Source organism: Coturnix japonica, chromosome 4 (assembly GCF_054131305.1).
Source record: "Coturnix japonica strain WE chromosome 4, WE-NBRP24, whole genome shotgun sequence".
In the NCBI taxonomy this organism is placed as follows: Eukaryota; Metazoa; Chordata; class Aves; order Galliformes; family Phasianidae; genus Coturnix; species Coturnix japonica.
In genome coordinates, this window is record NC_140666.1 from 19714506 (window position 1) to 19737076 (window position 22571).

Genomic DNA, 22571 nt, shown 5'->3' on the forward strand with positions numbered 1-22571 from the left:
TGCAGGCTTGGGGGGGTTGTAGCTGGTTGTGCCCATGGGATGGGCACTGCAGTGAGAGCTGGGTCTGGGGGTGCAGTGTGGGGATGGGGCTGTCCTGGAGCCACCATTCTGCTTTGCTCACTGCGCTCTGAGCCACAATGACTGTGTGTTGTTTGTCCACAGTTAGTTGATTTCCTTTCCTCCAGGATGATCCCCCACCTCCAGTTCCTGGCCTGAAGTCAGGCACTGCAGCCTTGAGAGCCGCAGAAAGACCAAAATCTTATTTAATTATTGTTTCTCCACATCCTACAAAGAGAAGCATGCCCTGCTGGGAGTGGTGGTTCATGTGGCCTCATTCTCTGTGCCCTCCAGGGAGACGATATCTTGGACCGCAGCTCAGAGCTGATCTACACGGGAGAGATGTCCTGGATTTACCAGCCCTACGGACGGAACCAGCAGCGTGTTTTCTTCCTCTTTGATCACCAGATGGTTCTCTGCAAGAAGGTAAGGACATCCAGGCAGTGAACAGCGCTGCTGAGGACATGCTGGGAATGGGCTTTCCAATCCAAAGTGGTTTTTAGGACAAGGTGGCTGTTTGCTGTCTGTGCAGAGTAGGATATGGGTAGTGCTACATGCTACTAAATTACAGGGTGCTAAGTATAACATGACCGAGAGGTTTTTATGCTGGTAGTAAATCCAGCCTCCCCTTGTTCATTTCATGCCTTTTTCTCATGTGCCCTTTGTTTTGGCTCGTTGCCTCACTTCTACTTTTGGGTTTTGGCTGCAGCATATGATCTGGGATTAGGTAGCCCTAGAATTTCTGTACGAACTGTGAAGCCTGGCACTTGCACAGGCAGCTCAATTACTGCATTAAAATGATGCTTGCTGCCTGTTGAAGAGCTGTCAGGCAGCAGCTCGGTGTGTAACAGGCTGTGCGTGTGTCACTCAGAGAAATACATTTTAAGCCTCATCTTCATGTAGCTGCTGTGCTGGTTTATGGAGGACATCTCTGCCATGAAAAGTACCATGAAGGTAAGAGAAAGGGAGCAAAGAACTACTGTCTTGTATCACTGATAGCATCAGATGAGCTGTATTTTGGAGTATCAGGCAGCAGCAGCCTCACTGAACAGCCACAGTCCCACCAAGGTGATCCCAGCTCGTTACCATCACAGCAGTTTGGAATGAAGTGACGGAGCTCACAGCTCTGGGTGCCTCTCCCTGCTGGCAGCCCTCACATTGTGGCCATTTGAGCTACAGCTCTGCAAAATGCAGAGGGAGTTCCCTGGGCTGGCTGCAGATGCACCCAGGGCTGCGTTCATGGCACCCAGGGTGTGCTCAGTGAGCTGATGGTCCTGCATGGCACTGAGAAGTGCCTGCAGGAAGCAGAGGATGGTGTGGGTGGCTCCTGACTCAGTGCACCGCTGCCATGCAGCTCTGCCCTGTGCCTTCAGTGGGTGGCACCTTCTTCTCCTGAGTCATGGTTGACTGAGATTTTGCCTTCTGGAACGTGTGCGCTTCCCTCCACCCACTGTTGTTGTGCCTTGTACATCTCTCCTGTCTCTGTTACAATAAAAAAAAAGCAGAACAGCAACAATAACAAACTCAGAGAATTGTCAACGTGAGTCTGCAAATATGCAGCGGGGCTTAATTTTATCATCTTGACCTCCTGAACTTTGACTGTGACCCCGAATTTCATAAGGCAGCATCCAGGCTGTGCTCTGGAGGAGTGTCAGGCCTTCCTCTGCTCCCAGGAACACCAGAGCTGGGATCTCTACTGCCATCAGATGAGTAGAGAGTGCTTGGCATTTCTCAGCAGGATGGGGGAGCTCAGGGGTGGGATCAGTATGCAAACAGCATCCCTGTGTCACTGTCCTCTTTACATATGCCAAAGTTGCTCTGTGTTGTGCTTATGGCAGCATCATACAAGTGATGCTCCTGCAGAAAAGCAGCCTGCAGGTTGGAGTCATCAGAGGTGGGTTTGGGGGTTCTCAGCTCCATGGCAAGTTTAGGCAGAAGGGCAGAGGCTGCAAACTTGTCCACAAGCCTGAGCTTATGGGTGCAAGGGCTACTCCAGGCCTATATTCTACATAAAGTAAATGGGACTGATTTATAGTCCGTGTCGTTCTGACCCTGTGTCGAGCTCTGCTGTTATGGATCACAGCCATCTGGCAGTGTGCCCCCTGTGCCAATGCCCATGGGTGAGATCCTGGGGCCTCCTTAGCAAAGCAGCACTTAGAGCAAGGTGCAGGCAGCCCGGGGGTTGTGTGGTGCTGGTGCTTCATCTGGAGTGGGCAGAGCACCAGAATTCTGGGCCATCTGCAGCGTAGCCTGGTGCCAGGCACAGCAAAAGTGCATGAGAGTGGCACGTGGCTCGCGATGTGCTTTTGTGTTCCACTTGCACAAGCCCTGAGGGAACTGAAGTTGCTTGAGTCCAGAAGGGCATGGCACAAAGCTCAAGTTGCAGGTTTCTGGAAGGCCTGGACCAGCCCAGAGCTGCTTGCTCCTCTGCCTTATATGCAGAGCAATGGAGTCCTTGCAGACTTCCAAAGCAGCTGATGGAATGGTGCTCCTGGTCTTCCAAGTATGAATGGTGAGAAAATTCACAGCCAACCTGACCTTTGTTTGCTGAGGTTCATGTCATCACTAGGTCTGATCAAAACTTTGTGGAGAATCCCAAGGAATCTCCCTCTTCAGAAAATCTTCATACTGGCAGATGATGAGATCACTTCTGTGTGGTGGAAACTATCTGGGATGCGCTTTCCCTCTAGGCCATTTTTATCACCAACATCATCAAGGATTGACTTCATTTGTTAGTAGCTACAGTATGAGGTCAATCCTTGTTGGTGCTAAAAGACAGTATCTTAAAGGCATGGGTTCTACTTTTCTTATCGGTTTGTCATAGAGGTGCTTTAAGTTTGAAAAACAGTATTTCCTATCCAGGCCTGAGCCACACACTGTTAATTACAATCGTATCTTGCTGTGTTGGAAGATGCTTGAGGTTCTTATCATTTTAGTAGATGGGCATTCCTTTTTTCTGCTTGGGGTGACAGTTCAGATATCCCCCAAACTCCCAAGTGCTGTGGCATTAGGCTGGAAGGGCAGTGGGAAATGGGAAAGGTTCACAGTGTTCCTGCACCAAATGATGCTTTCCATTCCCCCATGTTGGGGCTCCGTGTTGTGTGTTTTCTGACAGCACTAAAAGATCAGTGACTGCATGAAACACATTGAGCTTTCACTTGCACTTTTTACGTGTCTCTTGCAATCAAGATGCAATGTAAACTCTGGCTTGTGGGCTATTGCTGTTGCCGCCTTCCCTTGAGCTCCCGCAGCAAAGCACATTGGATGGGAATCAAAACAAGAGAGGCTTAATAGCAGTAGCAATAGCCAGCCAGAAATAGCTCTGCTGTAGGAAATGGAGTAAATAAAATAATCCTGTCAAACTCCATTGCAGTTCAAGTTCCCAAATAGGAAGATAAAAGAGACATTTCTGAGCACTGTTAGAGGAAGGAGGCCTAGTTCTGTATCACTTCTGCTAAGACACAGAGGTAATCTTCACACCAGCACCACGGCCTGGCTTTTATTGCAGCCGAATAGTGCTCACAGGGCTATTTGAAAACGTTGTTTGCAAACACAGCGCAGAATGGGGATGATTCTTGTTACTTCAAGTGGTTTTTCACCCACAAGGCCTGGTTTGAGTTTTGCGGCACCTCCCACCCTTGCTCTGTCCCTTCCATCAGTGCAAGTCCAACAGATGAGCATGAAGGCCACTGCTGCTGCTCTGGCACTGCAGTGCAGGGTCAGGGGGCCAGTGGGATGCAGGGGATGGGCAGAGAGCAGCCAGGAACAGATGCATCTCCACTCAGGGCAGGAGAAGGCTCTGGGCTATTGTTGCCAATGTAATGGTGAAATCCAGAAACGGCTGAATTTAGAGGCTCTTTCACAGTCTATGATTTTTGTTCTCAATAGGGAACGGGTTTAGCCTACTCATGTAACTATATAGAAATGCAAGATGCTGTACAGCATTCTCTGTGCCTCATTTATCGTTCTTGGAATTGCAGTGGGTGTAAATCTGTCCCACGAGCAAAACCTCAAAAGCTGAAAATGCAACTCTGCTGCTGCAGTGTCCTGTCAGCAGCACGGCTCTACAGCCTTGGGAACAAAGCACACAAGCCAGGGATGTATCTGCAGAAGAGCTCCCCATCCCTTCCTGCTATGAGTGCTTTGGAAAGGCACTCGCCTCACTGCTTTGCATCCAGCATGACTGGGCTTGAGCTGGAGCAAGGCATGAAAATGCCACTGATGTTCCACTAAATACACTGAGCAAAAATAGCATCTCCACATAAATGCTTTCAGCTCCAGTCCTCCCCCACTCAGAGCCCACACTGCAGCTTCATGGAGCTGGCAAGGATGAATCAAGCATCTATAACCAAACTCAGGAGACAGACATTGCTGAATAATTTGGCAGGAATCTGCCGACCTCCCCAGCACAGCTGTCTTTGTGCAGGAAGAGTTACATAAACCCAAACTCAAGAGGTTGTGGGCTCCCACCTTCACATGGCAGCCCCTGGGGCAACTATGAGTTGGCCCATCCTAGGCAGCATATGGGGCTGTAACATCACCCTCCGCCCTTCTGAGCCCCTGCTGGTTCAGCCCAAACCGTGGTGCCTGATGGGGTGATAGCAGCGTTCACAGCTCTGGCATCCAAACGCTCAGCGGGGCTTTGGTTTATTTTCTGATGTCAAGAATGTTTAGGGCAAAAAAGCCCAGAAAAGGGTTCGTTGAGTTTGGGCAGAGCAGAGGCCCAGTTCTGCAGCAGACTATGCAGTGCGGTGAGAATGGTGCGTGACTGTCCCAGCCTAAAAAAGCAGCCTGCAGTGGGGTTAAAGGAATGAATGCAACCGAAAGCTGTGTCCTTAGTGTTCCTGACAAGCGGGCCGTGCTGCTTTCTTCAAAGGGTCGCTTTAAGGTAAATTAGATTTTAAAAATGTAGGCACTGAGTCTTTTTTTAAAAAGCCAAAGAACGTTGAAAGCCCTTCTGACTAAAGATACCCAAAGACATGGTGAAGTGGCAGAATGCCATGCACTCATTGCTCACGGCAGGCTGGGCAGAGTGGAGATGGAGAGCAGGCAGGCAGGAAAACCAGGTTGTATTACCAGAGGAAATGGAAAAACCCTGCTCCCTCACTCTGCAGATGCTGTTCTGCTCTGCACCCCCTGCCCAGGCCAATGAGAGGTCAATGCACAGGAGGGTTGGACCCACAGACAAGTTGAAAACACAGCTCAGCTTTTTCCAGACTGGGGGCTGGTGTCTGGGTGTCATTATAATGGACTCTGTTTTAGTCTGTTATCAATTTCAGTATCAATTCTTCACTATTTATTGACTGTTTTAGCCCCAGCTCTTCTCCAAGCTGCAAAATTTAGTGCTCATCAGGGCCTCTTCTTTCAGCCTCATCCCTGCATCCCCATTCCCCTGTGATTCCTGAAGATCCCATCAGCTTCTGGGCAAGGACAGTCTGTGTGATTGCTGCTTGTTAACACAAAGCACGCTGCTGCTTCTCTGCCTCACCCATGTTGTGATTCCACTGCTGGCTGTTTGGCATAAGCCCTGGCTGTGACCTCTCTTACATGTACACAGCACAGCACCCACAGCATTCCAGCCCTGGGTGCAGGTGCAAGTGCTGCTGTTCGTTCTTAGCAGGCTTTGGGCTGGTACAGAATGGCCATCAGGGCTTTGGGTTGGTGGGGAAATGCCATCAAATGCTTTGGGTTGGTAAAGAAATGTCATCAAGGGTTTTCAGCATGTGTCTTTCAAAGATTACTTATTTGCAGCTCCCGGTTGCCCTGTAAAATACCAAGATAGCATTATCCCATTAGAGGGTTAGGGAGAAAATCCACAGTGAGCCTCAGGCACCCAGAGTGCCATCAGAACGTGCAGGAATTGGTAACCAGGGACCAACGACCTGCGAGTGCAATGAGAAACTTGTAGCAGATTATTCTGGGTTTGGCATCTTTCATGTTGTCAGTTCATAAAGGGATCTAATGACTCATGGCTGGAAATGGCTCTTGCTCTACAGACAATTTGTTTTACGCATGAGAAGTAGAGTGTGACCTAGCAGAGAGTAAACTTGAAAAAATGGGCCATCCTCAAATCATAATCTGTCTTAGGATCTCGCAGTCCCTCCTGGCGTGCTACCCACCATTATCCATCTATCTGTATATATTTCCTGTATGCTCGTATATGAGGAGTTTCTGAAAGGCACAAAAGTGGCTACATACTGAGGTGCAGGAACCCATACTGGGCTGGGTCCTCTCCAGAGGCTGCCAAGGGAGCAGCCTGGGATCCATTCTGTTCCCCAGCACCTACAGGTCAGTCTGTGCTGTCCTGTCTTGCAGGTAGCATTGGAGATGCTGAGTCTGCCTACTGCAGTAAAAGCACAACTCCTCTGTGTCCCCCCAGCTCCCATTAGACCTCATCCAGTCCCAAGCCCCACACTGGGACCATCAGGGGAGGCAGCACAGGATCTTTGCACCAGAAAGGAGGTCACTCATTCCCGAGCCCTTTCTGAGTTCTTTCCATGCAGAACTCACCTCATGCCTATGAAAGATCCAGTGTGCCCTTTCCTCCCAGAGACAACAGCCCTGAGCAAGGCAATGCAAGCATCCTATTCAAACAGTGCTCAGCTGTGCCCTGTGATGGAGAAGGAAATTTCTTCCTGCTTAATCTCTTAAATAGCTTCTAATTCTGAAGCCATTTTGCAGGCAGATTGCCCTCCCTGTGATTAATATTCTCTTTGCTCTGCAGCAGCAGGGGGCTCCTGCAGGGCACTGCACAACTCCTGCAAGCAAAGGCAACGCCTGCCCGTGTGGCTGCAGGTCCTCGCAGCAGGAAAACGTGATGGATTAGAGCTAGCGAGCGGGAGAAAGCAGCACTGCAGTAAAAGTTATCGAACAGTCAGATTTACAGGTGCAGTTCTTTATCCAGATGGCTGTATCTGGTGTAATAACTTGGGGGTAGGTGCATGATTCCCTGTGGAAGCCACACTACGACTTTTGATTTTGCAATTAAAGACCAACCTTGATTTCCTGATAACAGACAGGAGTCAGTTTTCCTTCGTACCCAGATAGAGAAAGAACAGCAAGCAAGATGGGTTCCAGTCCAGGTGGGAGCAGGAGGATGAGGCCCAGGCAGGTCCTCCCCCAGAGCACTGCTGCAGCACAGGCACTGCAAAGCTCTGAGAACACAAACACAGAGAGCAGAGCCATGGTAGGTTTATGTAATGTGTCACATCTTTGTTTCATGCTCCCATCAAATATATGTAATATTTTTTGCTTCATTCTTTTCCTCGTATATTCTTAGTACATATTATGTGAACAGACTGCAGAGTATTTTATACAGACGAGTTTAATTAACCTCGGCTAGAAAAGAGATAAAGAATGTACAGAAGCTGTAGGGTAAAAAAAGATCATATTTAGACAAATAAGTGCAAATGACCTAAATGCATCAATTTTCTTAAGAGCCACGCAATACAATCTGGATGCAGTCTGCAGAGGCTGCGGGTTTATGTCACTGCTCCTTTGTGTTTGCCATCCCAGTTGGTGCCTGGGGGCTTCCCTCACACTGCCCCTCAAGTCCATCATAATCCTACCTGCTCTCATCCCTTTTCTTCTCCATCTGTCGCCTTTCTCTTAGACACATCAAAAGGCAGAGCTGGAAGGACCCCAGGAGATTAGCTATTCCCTCGTAGGATTAAGAGCACTCAGATCTTCTCTGATGGATGTTTATCTAACCCTATTTTTGAAAATCTCCAAGGAATGCTGTCTCAGGACTTCTCTATTTTGTCTGTTTTAGTGCTTAGCTACTCTTGTAGCTGGAAAGATCTTTTTTCACATATCGAATCCTATTCCCCTTTATAGTAAATTAAGCCAAGCCACAATCAAAATGGAGAATAATTGATCTCTTCAAAGTTTTCATGTTGTCGGAACAGTGACAGCCCATTCCTTTTCGTTTATGTTTTTTTCTAGATTAACAGCTCTATTTCTTCAGCCTTCCCAATGACCAAAATTACAGTCTGTTTTTTAAATTTTCTTGCACTTACTTAACTCTTTGGGTCTTTTTTCAGTGTGACATTAAAAATTGGGCAGTGCAAAGCAACTGGTCTTCCTGCTGGCTCAGCTAAACCTGGGATGCAAGGTGATACTATACTGATACAGCAGCATGTAAACAAAACCAATGTCTGTAGTTCAGTAATTTCCTCTTGACTGTCTTAAGTGGTATCCATGGGGTGATCAGGAGTAGCACTGTCTCAGCTGCCATCCCTTAAGCCTGAGCTCCTTTCACTAGTGCTGCTACCTCCATGGCTGATAAATCTCCATCTGTGTGCACCTATTTGCTTTGTCCCTCTGACATGTAGCACTTACCAGCCCATTTAAGCAATCTGTTTTCATCTTCCACCACACATCTGTTTTCCTTTATCTTGTGTGTGCTTGTTTGATTCAGCTTATGTGCTTGAAGAAAGGAAAGGCAGCCCTGTGCATGACAGACACAGTGCACAGAGCAACAGGCCTCATTTCTCTGTCCTGCCATGGCCCTCCTGCCTGCTTCTGCCACAGACCACACAGAGCAGTGCTACTCTCATTGCCTGCTTTTGTCCCAGATGTTGATTTTCTTGTCCACATGCAGAGGAAGTTCTTTAAAACAGGGCTTTGGCCTCATGTGCCAATTATGTAGCCCAGATGAACTCCTAAGTTTTGTTGGAACCAATTGCATTGTCATCTAAGTGCATTTGAAGATGCCTGTGCTTGGAGTTAAGTAATATCTGTTTTTCTTTGAGAGCTGTAAGAACGTACGTGAATACCTGAAGGGAACTTACTCCCAGGAGGGGAGTAAACTCTTCGAAAGGGCTGATAATAGCAGGACCAGGGGAAATGGTTTTAAGTCAAAAGAGGGAAGATTTAGGTTGGATGTTAGGGGGAAGTTCTTCACTAGGAGAGTGGTTAGGCCCTGGAACAGGCTGCACAGGGAGGTTGTGGATGCCCCGTCCTTGGAGGTGTTCAAGGCCAGGTTGGACGGGGCCCTGGGCAACCTGATCTAGTAAAGGTGTATGTTTGGTGGCCCTGCCAGGCAGGGGGGTTGGAACTACATGATCCTTGAGGTCCCTTCCAACCCGGGTCATTCTGTGATTCTGTGATTCTGTGACAGAATATCTGTGGCTCAAGTATTATTGTCCTGATACTACGGATGTTAAAATGTAGTCAATTAGTAAATAATATCTGTTTATTGAGTGTAGGCATGGAGAGGGGAAGAAAGGAGAAGTAGTAGCAGACAGCTGAACCATCCCAGATGATGATACCCAGGTACAGGTATCAATCTATATTGATGCGCTACGGACTGAGCTTTCCCAAATCCAGGTGTAATGAGCCATACAGCACACGTGTGCTATGGGGTACAGGTGCCAGAGGGTGGGGAATGGTAATTCCTTTATGGAGGCAGGAAAGGAGTGTTCCATCAGCACAGAGCTGTGATTGCCTCTCAGGGCCAGCTCTGAGCTCCCTCCTGGACTTCTGCATGGCTTTGTCCTCTCTGTGCATCCTCTCCTCAGGGCCTCCCCCCAGGGCTGTTTCTCCAGCAGCAGATTGGTGCCAGGCTGAGCTCTGGGGAGGCCGATGGAAGATGATTCATTTCTTCTTGTTATCAAAAAGCCTTTTCTCGAAATGAAAGTAGAAGTGGCAGGCAGGAGCTCTGTGCTTGTTTTCTTTTCCTGATTCCCCGTGTGCTTATTTAATGCTCAAGGACAAAGCTGCAGCGTTCCTTCTTTGTGTGTTTTCTGCAAACGCTCTTGATAGCTGAGCTTGTTCTTTCTTGCTATTGCATTTTCCCCGACAATAATCTTCTGAAAGCACTCGTGAGATTCTATTATCTCCTTATTGCTCCTGCAATAACTCCTAGGCAACACCATTACCTTTGCACCCACTGCTCAGCAGCACCTGCAGCCCCCAGAGTGCCGCAGCAGTGACTGTTCGGCTGCAGCCTGAGAAGGGGAAGGCACGGAGCCACTCAGCCAGGCGCCCTATGTATCACCTGCATAATGCTGTTAGAGCACTCACTTAGCTATTAATGGGAGCTCATCATGTTTGCTAAACAAAAAATGAGAGGGAAAAAAAAAACCCACCGCATTCAGTATGTACGTGCCTGCAAAAAGGTAATGCACAGAGTGGTATTTTCAGCACCGAGTGAATAGGAGGCTTGTGATTATTTATTTTCATAATATTTTTATGAGCAAATCTCTACTTAGTCATGAATATTGCACACAAAGTGGGTTTGATCCTACTTCACCTGCCTCACAAGGACAGCCTGCTTTCTTCTGGAAGTTTTCTACAGCAGTGGGTCGGCCGCTTCTCTGTGAAGAATATTTGTGGGTATCACTAATTTAAGGAGCACGTCTGGTGTTTTCCAGTGAGGTTTGTTATTGAGTCCTTTGAGAATGTGAAGCTGAATGCTACTTCTAAAGATTAGTCCAAGGCTAAAATGTGAACCAGTGCACAGTATTGATTCAATTGAATAAGTTTAGTGATGTTTCACAGCCTTTGCTCAGTGTTTAGGTGGGGACAGAGGATGAAGAAAGCAGCAATTTGCCAAATCAGGGCAATGCAGAGAAGTTTTATGGATTGCATGTTCAGGCTGAAATATCCTTATGTTTAGTACAGCACTGTTGCTCAAAGCCTTCATCCAGGAGGAAGGTATTTGTGCACTGTGTTAGTTAACAGGTATTTTTTTCCCCTATAAAGCATTCCAGAGGAGGGGGCCAGATTTAAAGACTCCAATCTCCTGGGCAGTGTCCTGTCTCATGACAGCCAGTCCTGTCTGACACATCCATTAACATGTTTGTTGAAAAACTGTAATATACAACTTATTTTTTGAGACGAATGATTCATTTAAAACAATACAACTGCTCACCTTCATAAAAAAACCTGCACTCCTAAAGCTTACTTGAGTAAATAAGCGCTGTACATTGATTTTCTTCCTCTCAGATGAATCTTTTGACATAACATTTATCTTTAGGCAATTTCAAAAGCCAAAAAATATTGAAATACGTTAATGTGTTACGCCTAAATACTGGATCTTTACAGCAGGTAGAGGAGGACAGTCTTGATGGTGTTTCTGACTTTGTGTTTTTAGATATATGTATGTCTTATAAATTGAAACACACCCTGTGGTCATGTCTTTATGTAATTAATACTTTGCTTTCTGGTAGTTATGTTTCGTTATCTTTTCCATGAAAGAAGCCAGTGCTCCTGTAACACCAGTGTAAATCAAGAGTAGTTCCATGGAAGGCAGTACCAAATGTGATGGGCAGGACCAAAAGAAGTACAGAGAGGGAAAGGGGGATAGCAGGCAGGTGTCTGTCTTTTACAATGGTTATTCAGCACAGTTTCACATCTGTGATTGAGCAGTTGACACAGTATTCTTAAAACATTGCTTTTTAGTGCATCTACTGTTCCCCGGCTGCTGTAACCACGCAGCTGTGCCGGTGCAGAAGCAGAAGGCTATTTCTGTTTTCTTCCTTCCTGATGGAGAGAAGTAAGCAGTTGCTGAAAAACAAGGGGGTGGGAATGATCAGTGTAGAAAGCAGGTGAAGATGAGGAGGTTTGGCCGCAAAGATTATTACAAACATCACGGAGGGGAAAAGCAAGAATTTAAGCCGGCTCAAGAGGTTAAACTGAGGTTATAGTGGGATAGAGTTTGAGAGTGCTTTGAACGGAGAACTGAGGGGATTTTCTCAGCAGTGAATTGTGTAAGAATGGGAAATGGGTGCCAGGGAGAAGCGGCACAGACCCATCTCCCCTGACACTGAGAGCAGGTCTGGAAAAGGGAGACCCAGCTCTGCAGTGCCAAGTGGGCACAAGCTGATTTCACAAGTTTTCTCTCTCCATACAGGCTTTTTTTTTGCAGCACAGGAATCCCATCAGGCTCCTGTCATGTGGAGCAGGAGTAATACCTTATGCTCAGTAAGAAGGCGCTAAACCCATGGGAGATGATGGAAGGACTCTGTCTGCTCAGAGGTGGTTTTTCATTCCTGTAAGCAAAATTTTGCAGCATGAGGATTTGTATTTTATTCTAATTCTTCTGTGTTTCCCCTATTCATTCTGTCAGCAACAAATATGTTCACAGCAGACGAGGTTGGAAGACTCTGACTGTTTCACCATTGCTTCTTTCTTTTCCTCAGCCCTCCCGTGAATTCCCTGCTGAGCTCAGGCTCCGTAAGTACCTTACAATCAGTCCATCTCTCCTTTTGTCTCCGCAGGACCTGATACGAAGAGATATTCTGTATTACAAAGGTCGCATAGACATGGATAAGTATGAAGTGGTAGATATAGAAGATGGTAGAGATGATGACTTCAATGTCAGCATGAAGAATGCCTTCAAACTTCATAACAAGGAGACTGAGGAAATGCACTTATTCTTTGCCAAGAAACTGGAGGAGAAGTTGCGATGGCTCAGAGCTTTCCGAGAAGAAAGGAAGATGGTAAAAGAAGATGAAAAGATAGGTGAGGAATATGAAATGGATAGGGAAGTAGGGAGGGGGCAAGTTGGTGACCGATCAGCCATACCCTTCCTTCAGCATCGGCCCAGAAACTGACTGCAATGAGCGTCAGTTCAGGCTCAGTTTGTGTTGCTCAGCTGTAAAGTACTGGGCATATTTACAATCCTATTTTTTATAATAATAATAATAATAATAATAATAATAATAATAATAATAATAATAATAATAATAATAATGTATCTAATCTTACACTTTCCATACAGACAAGGGAGATTATAAGCATGTCTGTCCTTTCAAGGCAGATTTGCCTTCCATTGAAGCACCTTAATGTACACACAGCTTGCTGGGTGATGCTTTGCCACCTAGGGAGCTCTGTGTTTGCCAAACAGCGCAGAAAATCCCCCCCTCCCCAAAAGAACGAGAGGCTTTGTAAGCAACTTCTGAATTGTATTTGCCGTGTTCCCTTTTTCAGGCTTTGAAATTTCTGAAAATCAAAAGCGGCAAGCGGCAATGACAGTAAAGAAAGTCAGTAAGCAAAAAGGTAACCGGCAACACGCACTGTGCCTGGTGATGTGAGGGTGGAGCGGGCTGGGCTGAATCCTGCTGGGCTAGGATCCAGTGTCTCCCTTGAATTTCCCCCTCCCCTTTCTCTTTTTTATAAAATACCGTTTGTGCTTTGTATCCTTTCTTAATGTATCTTAATGTGGGCCAAATTAATCTCTGGTCTCATGTGGCAGAAGCCAGTGGAATTTGACCAGAGATTAATTTGATCTCGTTATCTCCAGTCTGATGTCCAGAAGCTGTCCCTGGGGGCAGAAATCTTTCTTGGCTGTTTATCTCAGGCTGAGATGGGAGAGTGTGCGAAGATGTTTAGGTGTTTTGCTAATTCCCAAAGTGTGTCCCGCTAGGAAAGAAAGATGGCTAAAATACTGGACACGGTAAGAGATCTTCCCATTCCCTGCTTTTGGGAAGGGGATGCTCATGATTCTTGGGGCTGCCTGTAACTTTTAAAGCACAGCACAGTTGCATCAGCACTAGGAAGGAATGTATCTTGGTGAAGATGTGATATATCTCTACTGTCAGGTTCATTTCCCAACCCAGGCAGACTGCAGCCAACTAATAAATGCCATGCTATACACTAAACGGAGTCTCAACTGGTGAAACAGCTGGTGTTAATTATCTCTTGCAATAACTCTTGCAGCTACAGGTTTTGAAGCAGTAAATACAGAGGGAAAGTCAGAGATGTAATTTTTCAAGTTTTCCAAGGCTTCACAAAGTCATAGGCACGTTGATTAGTTACCAAAGTACCTCAACACAACCAGGACTATAAAAGGGTTTTGAGAGAATTCATAGTTTCTTGACTACAGTGATTCCCAGGCAGATTCTTTCCCATTCTCTACAGGTTTTGGGTTGTTTCCTTCTTTTTTTTTTTTTTTCTCTCTTTTTTTTTTTCTTTCTTTTTTTTCTTTTTCTTTTTTGCAGAAGTTCAAGGAGTTCTTTGCTTTCTGCCTCACCTGTTTGTTGTCTACTGGCTTTGCTGGTCCAGTAGTGGTTTGCTAGGCCAAGTGTAACCGCCATGGTTTGCTGTGTCTCTCCATTGTCATTAGTCTTCTCCTGACTTGCTATGTTGTCTGCTGAGTTGTTCTCTAAAAGCTCTCCTGGCCAGATTTCCTAAGCTCCAATTCTGCACACACCCACGGTCGCGGACATGCACATGGCAGTGTCTGTGTGGTTCTGGCAGCAGCGGACACCAGCACGAGCGCGGGTTTGCACATACACCCCCTGCCAGGAAGCAGCCATAGAAATTAAGGCAACTGGAAAACGGAAGAATCTGACTTGCATGATGGCCATGGCAAAAACAGTTTTAATTATTCACTGTTCAATTAAATTATTAATTAATTATTAATTAATAATTTGACTGTTTAGTCATTAAGTACGTGACACGGTTCAAAGGTGCCTGAGCATGCCTACCAGTACTCCCAATTAAATCCCTGTACTTGCACCGTGACGAGTATAATAAGCCTAACTGTACTGTACTGATTTCTTATTCAGCAATTGCTCTCGTTTCCTCTCTTTCTCTCTCTTTCTTCCAGATGAAAAGTGGGGGGATACTAACCTAGGCTTCTCTGATAAAATCAATTAGCTTGTAAAACACTAGTCAGCATTTCTTGTATGCAGGAGAAGCTTATGCTATAACACTGGGAGTTCTTTTCATGAGATGAAGTCCTTGAGATGGACAGAATCGAAGTCAGACCTCAATTGCCCAGCTAGGCAAAGTCTGGTTCTTTTACTGAAATCTGAAATAATAACCAATAGGACCATTAAATTAGCAGCTCTGTTTCTTTTGTCCTACATTGTGATAATCATAGTCCAGCCTCTAATTATATAACTTCTTTACCTGTACTGAATGCTTGGTTGAGAACTCTTGGGTTTTTTTTAACCTTGTTTTGCCCAAGACCCAAAGAGGCACAGGGCTGCTGCAGCAGGGAGCTGGCAAAATTGCTCAGTAAGAGAGGTAGGAGGGCGTTCCTGGGAGGTGGCTTTATGTGACTGATGGCTGAACCTATCCACATGCCTTTTACGTGGCTGCTCACGAATTTGGCAAGGTGCTACTCAGGGCTGCCTGTGTCCTCCCCACACAGCCTCCTGCAGCAAGCCAGGAGCAGTGGGAGAGGTTTAGGGTGTTTTAGGAGCATCAGTTATACCTGGAAAGTGATGTGGCCCCTTGGGAACAGGAATACTTCCACTGCATTCATCAGGACTATTTATCCTTTTGCAGTTAAGGACTTTGCTGGACAGGTCCCCATCTCTCCTGCTTGGCTTATGGCTCAGTATCAGAGCTGATGTGGCGATGGCTCTGCTCCCATGTCAGTGGATGCCTATTACAGGCTTGTTTCTAGATCATCTCCGTTGTTCCCTCCACCTCTTAAGTGGGAAACCATGGTAATTTCCCTGTCACAGAATACTTAAGGAAGAGAGAAAAGCTGTGAAGGAGGTGAAATGGAAAATTCAATCAACTTTGTTAGAGGTGAAGCAGAAAAACATTTTTCAAATAGTATAAACTGCAGCTTACTTCATGTGCTCTTGTACCACACCTCCCAGAGGTATTCCTTGGGAACCAGCTGGTACTCAATCTGAAAGGAAGCATTTAAATCACAGCTTGCTGCAGCACACTGGGAGATTCTAGGGGGTCACCCAATAGTGGGAGTTAAAACCCTAGAACTCAGCTTTCTAAAGGAATGGAAGCTTCTTTGGGGGGACTGAGTGAGAGCACAGCTCTGTGTTGTGAGAGATTTTCAATCCCAAAACAAGGATCCTCTGTGGAGCACAAGCTCCAAAGCCCTTTGGAAGCAGCTCATACCCACACAGAAATGTGTGCATGCAGGCAGTGCCAGGCTTCCTTCCAAATCAATTTAATGATGCATAAGGTCAGATTTCAGCAATATACTGGGATTTGCACTACTTATTGGATTGGGCAAAGCATAATTATATTTAACCAGGTGCCTTAAGACAGCATTAAACCAATTTTCAACCTTCTTTAAGTCCATTAGACATAAAGTAAATGGGTAGTGTTGGTTGTGCAGCTTATCAACAGATAGGGAAAGGGGCTGTTTGTTGCTTTGTCTTTTTGCATTGATCGTTTGAGGTTTTGCCTCTTGGTTACAGCCCTTTAGCCTCTCTCAATGTCAGCCTTGTAAGTGGGAATAGAATTCAGTGCAGCATTCCCTAGAAATAGTAAAATAATAGAGAAATTTATTTGGTTTGACTTACAAAAACAACATTTTTATGCTACAGTCGAGCAAGTTGTGCAGTTTCTCTGCAGATCAGTCCAGGTGCCACTGAAGACCTTTGCTGCCTGCACTGGCAAGCATGACATTAAGATAACATCGAGCTACACTTCCAGAATTGCATTTGCGATTGACGACAGCCGTGGAAACAAGGCTGAAGCTCCAATGAAAATGGATCCCTTGTGGATTTCCAGTCCATTCTTAACGCAGACACAGGATTATCCAGCTTACTTTCTTGATTTCGGAGTGTCTGAAAACAGAAGGCTCCTTACTGCCTCCATCCATCACAGGCTTTGTTCTAGTGAACACTTTTAATCTCCTCTCCCAACATTAGTGTTTGCAGCATTCAGAAACATTCCATTACTTAACAGATCCTCAACTCTACCCACATCTGTTCCCATGCAGGACAGCACACGGGCTGTCTCCTTTCCTCAGGCACATTAGGGATTTTGCCTGTGTTCCTAGAAGCTGTCAGCCAGGGTTTTCAGGGTGATTAGAGGCTCTGCTGCCCAGTAAAGAGATTCCATTCTTCCCAATAATATTTCCATTTTGGAAAATGAAATGTCTGTACGAATGTAAAGAAGTGGCCTTGGAGCTGGGTGAGAGGGTTTCCCAGTGCCAGGAGCTCTGGCAGAGCCATGTTGTAGGCCAGCTCTTTCTTGTCATTCTGTCTGTCTTGTGCATTCCCCTCTGCACTGTGCAACAGCTTCACGAAAGACAAGTCTTTAGCCTGGTGGTCTGGGACATGTGGAAGGAGGAAAACATATATTCAATCACCATCATTCCCAGCCTTGAGTATAGAAGGATATTGTCATTAAATCTGCCCATAAAAGCCCAGCTATGCAAACCCCAGCAGGGGTTAAATCGTCAGCCAGCATGAGCTGCTTTGGCCTGCAGTAAAACTCCCTCTGAGTCACTGAATTCTGCTAACTTCTTCTCTTCTGATTACTTGAGCTCACAGCTAACTATCTCATAAAACCCTGACCCAAACTCTCAACAGCTTTTCTTTGACATCTCAAGCTTCTGCACTTTAAACTCTCCTCCAGCAAGTGTGCATAGCAAAACAAGATGACTGCACATAAGCATACTTATGCTGGCTTCATCTTGCCAGTAAGGACAGGTGTTAACAGGTGAGTCTAGGAACCTCCTGTAGTTTTCCTGAGTGTCTGAACCTAGTTTATTGCATCTTCGTTGCTAACTAGATTGAGCCTGGTATGTTTCCCCATCCTATTCATGCCTGGGGAGGCACAGCCTTAGGAGGAATGAAAGCCACTGAGCAACAAAGACTAAGCTTAGAAACAGAAGGGCATTGTAGATAATCAGGGTCATTTCCCTTTCTCACAGAGCTTCCCACTTCACAGGAGAAATAATGGAGCTAATTATGTTCTCGGTGGCATTTCCCCACAGTGAGCACTTGTCCTCCAAGACAGAGAAGTTAGGCTGGCACCTAGTAAAGGGAGCAAAGGTGTGTTCTCCTCACAGCACTGTTCCTGGTAATATCTACCTCTGCCAAACCATTGAGTACAGTCCCCTGCGGTGTAAAGAGCCATGGCTAATGCACCACTTAATGCCACTGAATTGGGTGAGCATAACAGAACCTGAGTCAGACATTGGAGACATGGAGGTGAAAAGCAGTGCAGGCATGGAGGTGAAAAGCTGCTCAGGACTGCTGCTGGAGGCAGACATTTCCTACTCATAGCCCCCATCCTCACCTCTGGCTGTAACAACAGAGCTTGTAACCAGCAGAATTGGTATCAGATACAGAACAGTTTGCTAACTCTAAATACAGCAGCGACCGAATGCACAGTGTTGAGGTGCTTTGAGATCCTCTGTTGAAACGTGCTGAAGAAGGGCAAAGGGCTGTACCCACTGAGCCATGGCTTCTTCTTGATTCTTTGAACTAAACTAGTCACTATTGCAGGAATAATTAACCATAAAGCAATTAGTGTTCTTGAGGTATGTTCCCTGCTACCCATGTTGTGTATGGGTTACAATATTCACCAGGAAACTGAATTTCTGAGATGCAGGAGCTGCTATTGAGATAACAGAGAATGAAGGCGCTGCAGCACAGCACCACTTCCCTCCCAGCCAGCAGCCATCCCTCGGCCAGCAAGGAAATGAGGTGGTGACATTTCATTGTCTCCCACGCAGCTCTGGCTAACGAGCAGCACAAAATCTAGATGGATAGATAGAAGAAAAGCCTACGAAATAGCTCCTGATTAAAGTCTAAGATAAAAATTTAAAGGGTGAGAGTGGAATAACCATCTCGTAAGGCAAGTTCCATGGTTATTATATAGCAAATCTGAATGTATTCTGTGTATGTTTTGTATTTACATTGGCTAGGCATAGCGCTAACAGAGCCATCCCACTAGGTTATAACTGGATCTCTCTGCACGTGTCCGTGTGGACTGCCTGTCAGTTAACAGCACACTCCTAAATCTTCAAGTGCTAGTCAAGTCCTGTTGTAACCTCGGGTAGAGGGAAGAAAAAGAATTAGAAGGAAAAAAAAAAAGAGACCATGATAAATCTTTTTGTTTTCTTCTGAGTGGAGATATTCAAAAGATTCCAAGTGACGTATCCCAGCGCTAAAAAAAGACATGACTTCAACTGACAGTGCAGCATCTCTCTTTATCCAGTTATGTCTAGCCAAAGCATAAACCCTGGAGTTTTCTTTGTGCTCGTTCCGAACAGATTTCCATACCCCCACCCTGCTGGACAATCTTGCCATGCAGCTGCAGCCTTTCTATTCTGCTACAGTGTAGAATTATGCATGAACCAGCAGAAGGAGCTCCAAGTCTGGTCATTGGTGTATAGCAGCTTTCTTAACCCTCGGAAAGGCAGTGCAGCAGCTGTGTGTAGAAATCATTACTTATCTATCGATTCTTTCCCTTTGTGCTTTGAATTCTGTCCGCCGAGCAGCCCAAAATTGCATTGGAAAAGAGCTGTGCTCGTTTCTTTCTGTTGAATTGCAGCGAAGTGATGGCTTTGCATATATAAAATCCCTCAAGAGACAATTTTGCACAACAGCCCCGAGTTCTGATGAGAGAACAAACCACTTCAGAGTGGAACAGAAAAACAGCAACCTGTCATACTTTTTCCCAGAATTGCTCTTTTTTGGCTTTTGAAGATGTTCAGATTAGGTGAATTTCACTGCTTCCCCCGCACATAATTCCTGTGTTCCACGTTGTCAAGAACACGGGTATGTCAAAAACAAAGCCATTCTTGGGGCACCTCTAGCTTTTGCAGAGTGCTATATCACTGCTTCACAAGAAAATGTATTCTCAGGGAATTATCAGCCTGACTTGCCAGAGCACAATTGTTTTTATTTGCATGCCCACAAACACATAGTGATTATGCATGCCATTGAGATGCACAGTTTTGATCATTTACGCCATGGACGTCATTTGATAAATATGATAAATATTCAAACCTTTGGCTGCTTATTCAAATAGAACCAACCAGCTTTTGAAGCTCATCCAACTTAAATGCTAATGATACCAATCCCTACATCCTTGAGAAGGGACAGACAAAAAACCTTGAAGAATAGTGGACTGAGCTTCTGTACTGAGGGATGTGGCAGTATGTGTTTGCTTGGTTATGTTCCAGATGGGGATAGAGGTTTTCCAGGAGTTTAGACCAAAGGGGTTCTCTTGGGGAAGAACCAAAGGGGTTTGCTAGTGATCTGGCCAGGGGAGTCTGCCTTTGTCTCTTTTGGAGAAGACAGGTTATGGATTGCATTCTTTGCAGTGTAATTCCATCAGTGTCAGTGGACTTTAGCCAGGCTGCCTTTTCTTTACTTCTCCAGCCTTCCAAGTTTGTAATGCTGTGCTGATCCAGGAGATTTCTTAGCATTTCTGTGTTGTGATTAAAGAATAGCAGTTTACCCTCTGCAAATTGGGGTGAAAATAGAAGAGTTCAGCCTGGCTCAGCATGGCAGACCAGATGCACCACAAGGCTCACTGCAAATCTGCAGCCACGCGGTGCAAAAGGCTTGGGGCTGTGTCATTGAAGCACTGTGGTGTTGAGGTCTTCCAAAGCTAGAAACAACTGCTGAGTGTCCTTTGGTAGTAGCTTTAGATTCACAGCTCTTTTGTGTTGTGAAGCAGTATTTAATTATCCCGGTGGCAGAAGGTCTACTTCCCTTTGAAGTAGTTCTCTGGGTCAAAGATCCAGACCATGTACCGATAGAAAAAGATTTATTTCCCAACACGAGGCATGTAAAGGACAACCACATCCTTATCTTGCCACAGATCCTAAAGTCCTTACCAGCCTCTCTTCAGTTGGGTGAAGTGGCCAATTACCAATGGCTGGGGGTCTCCGTGGGAATGTCTTCACACGTGTGTGGCTTCAGAATTTTACTCTCCAGGCCTTGTTCACATGTTGAATTGCCTTCCAGCAAGGCAGCTCGGAGCAGGGCAGTGGTAGAAGGGAGAGAAGAGGTAGGGTAGATATGAGCTCAAGTCCATGCTTTGCTCTTGTGAGACATCACTGGCTTAAGTCACTGTGTGGCAAGTGCAAACTGAGTGTTGGGTCCCACCAAGAAGGATGGTACAGAAATTGACTCAGGTATCCCAGCACTGACCCCACTCTGCTGTGCAGATGTGCTAGAGATGTGCTTGGGAAAGACAGAGCAGGAAACTCATTGATGAGAGTTACAGATACAGCTGCAGAACAATTCCAGACTGCTCTTTTAAACTGAGTTTGAAATATTAGCTGTGTTGAATTTGTTAAAGGTTAACAAGTAATGAACCATAGAGCAGTTTTTATCTACCATGAGGAAAGGCCTTGGTTACTCCCTATAGGGAACTTAGAGGCATGGTTTGATGGTATTTGCTGCAAAGGAGGATAAATCAGCTAGATATAGTCGAGATGGTATCTCTGTCTGGTCCAAACCTTTTTAAAGTTTTTAACAATTTAGGACTGGTAAAATCTATAGCAAGGGGAAGCAAATTTAATTCTCTCTCCTAAATCCATCCTAAAGCCGTAGCTTCATATCTAAAAAAAGCCCTGGATTATAAAATGGCAACATACAGAAATTGTCAGGTGAGCTCCATGAGTGCACTTTGTGAGGCTTTTTCCTTTGCCTGTAAGTACCCAACTGTGTGCAGCCCTCCTGTTCCTGGGCCGGCCGGTGCTGGTCCCACAAAGCATGTGTTTGTATGTGGGTAGGAACTGCTAACTGAATGCAGTCTCATTTCTTTGACACACACTGCTGTGGTACCTGGGTGCTAATCACCGTATTTTGCCTTCTCTAGCACCTTCCCAGCCGAGGATCTCAAAGTGTTTTACAAACATTAATTAATTTAGCTTCACAACCCTCGTGTGAGGTAGGTGGGTCACGCCATCCCGCTTTCCAGATGAGGACACTGATCTACTTGGTAGAGTCACCTCGCTCCTGCGGTTAAAACCAGGGAGGCAATGGCCTCGAGATGGCCCTTGCGAAGCTTATCACCCGTCACACGGCCGGGGCTGCCCTCCCCACAGAAGGAAGAGCAGTTCTGCATGCAGCAGAGGGGATCCAGAGATGGCCAGAGCTTACAGCAACCTGCTTCAGAGCCCCGCTCCTCCCGGCTCCTGTCCTTTTCTGGAGTTGTGTTTTCCAGCTGAGCACAGCACCCTGAGGCTGAAGGAGGGATTATCCCTCGTCAATGGCATTGCGGAGAGGAAATGCAGAAGTAGCTCTGTGACTTTTCCTTCCTTGTAGTCTGTGCTTCAGGGGCTGGTGCCTCCTTCCTGTTACACTCCCATTCACCCAGAACTGCAATTTGTGCGTCATCCTTTATGACGGGTTGTGTAGGTCCCAACTTGCTCATCTTTCTAGTGGGAAAGTTGTCAGAGCAGTGTCACCTTACCCCTTTCCTGCACACAACTTGTGACTCACCTACATGGGAATTGTTCTCCAAGCCACGGACAGACCCTGGCAATGTGGGCTTGCCAGTCTTTCCATTGCTACCCATTTGGATTGAGCAGAAGCAGCCTTTTCGGCATTGCCTATAGCCATTTTTGGCTGAAACAAGACCAGTAAATTAAAAACAAAACAAAAAAACACCCTATGGAAAAGTCCTACAAACTTTCTGACATAATGATGTCCCTTTGGTATTGGATGAATAGCACTGAAACAACACAGGTCCCTGCAGGAGATTCCTCCCAAGCTGCCATGCTCTGTCCCCTTGTGGCACAGGACAGGTGCCAAGTGGTCCCCGGAGTCGCGCTGCTCAGGGCCGGTCACAGGGATGCATTGGGGCACAGCTGCCTGCTGAGT

At 46.0% G+C, this 22571-nt stretch overlaps 1 protein-coding gene across 21 annotated transcripts in view; it reads left to right on the top strand.

The window, feature by feature from the left end:
• ARHGEF9 (Cdc42 guanine nucleotide exchange factor 9) overlaps nt 1-22571 on the top strand; it is a 171638-nt gene that overhangs the window by 144690 nt on the left and 4377 nt on the right. For all 21 annotated transcript variants that reach the window (XM_015860489.3, XM_015860490.3, XM_015860488.3 and 18 more), the window contains 3 exons: nt 352-483; nt 12282-12525; nt 12994-13062. In XM_015860489.3, the coding sequence (XP_015715975.2) occupies nt 352-483; nt 12282-12525; nt 12994-13062 (445 nt within the window). The remainder of the gene's footprint in view (nt 1-351; nt 484-12281; nt 12526-12993; nt 13063-22571) is intronic.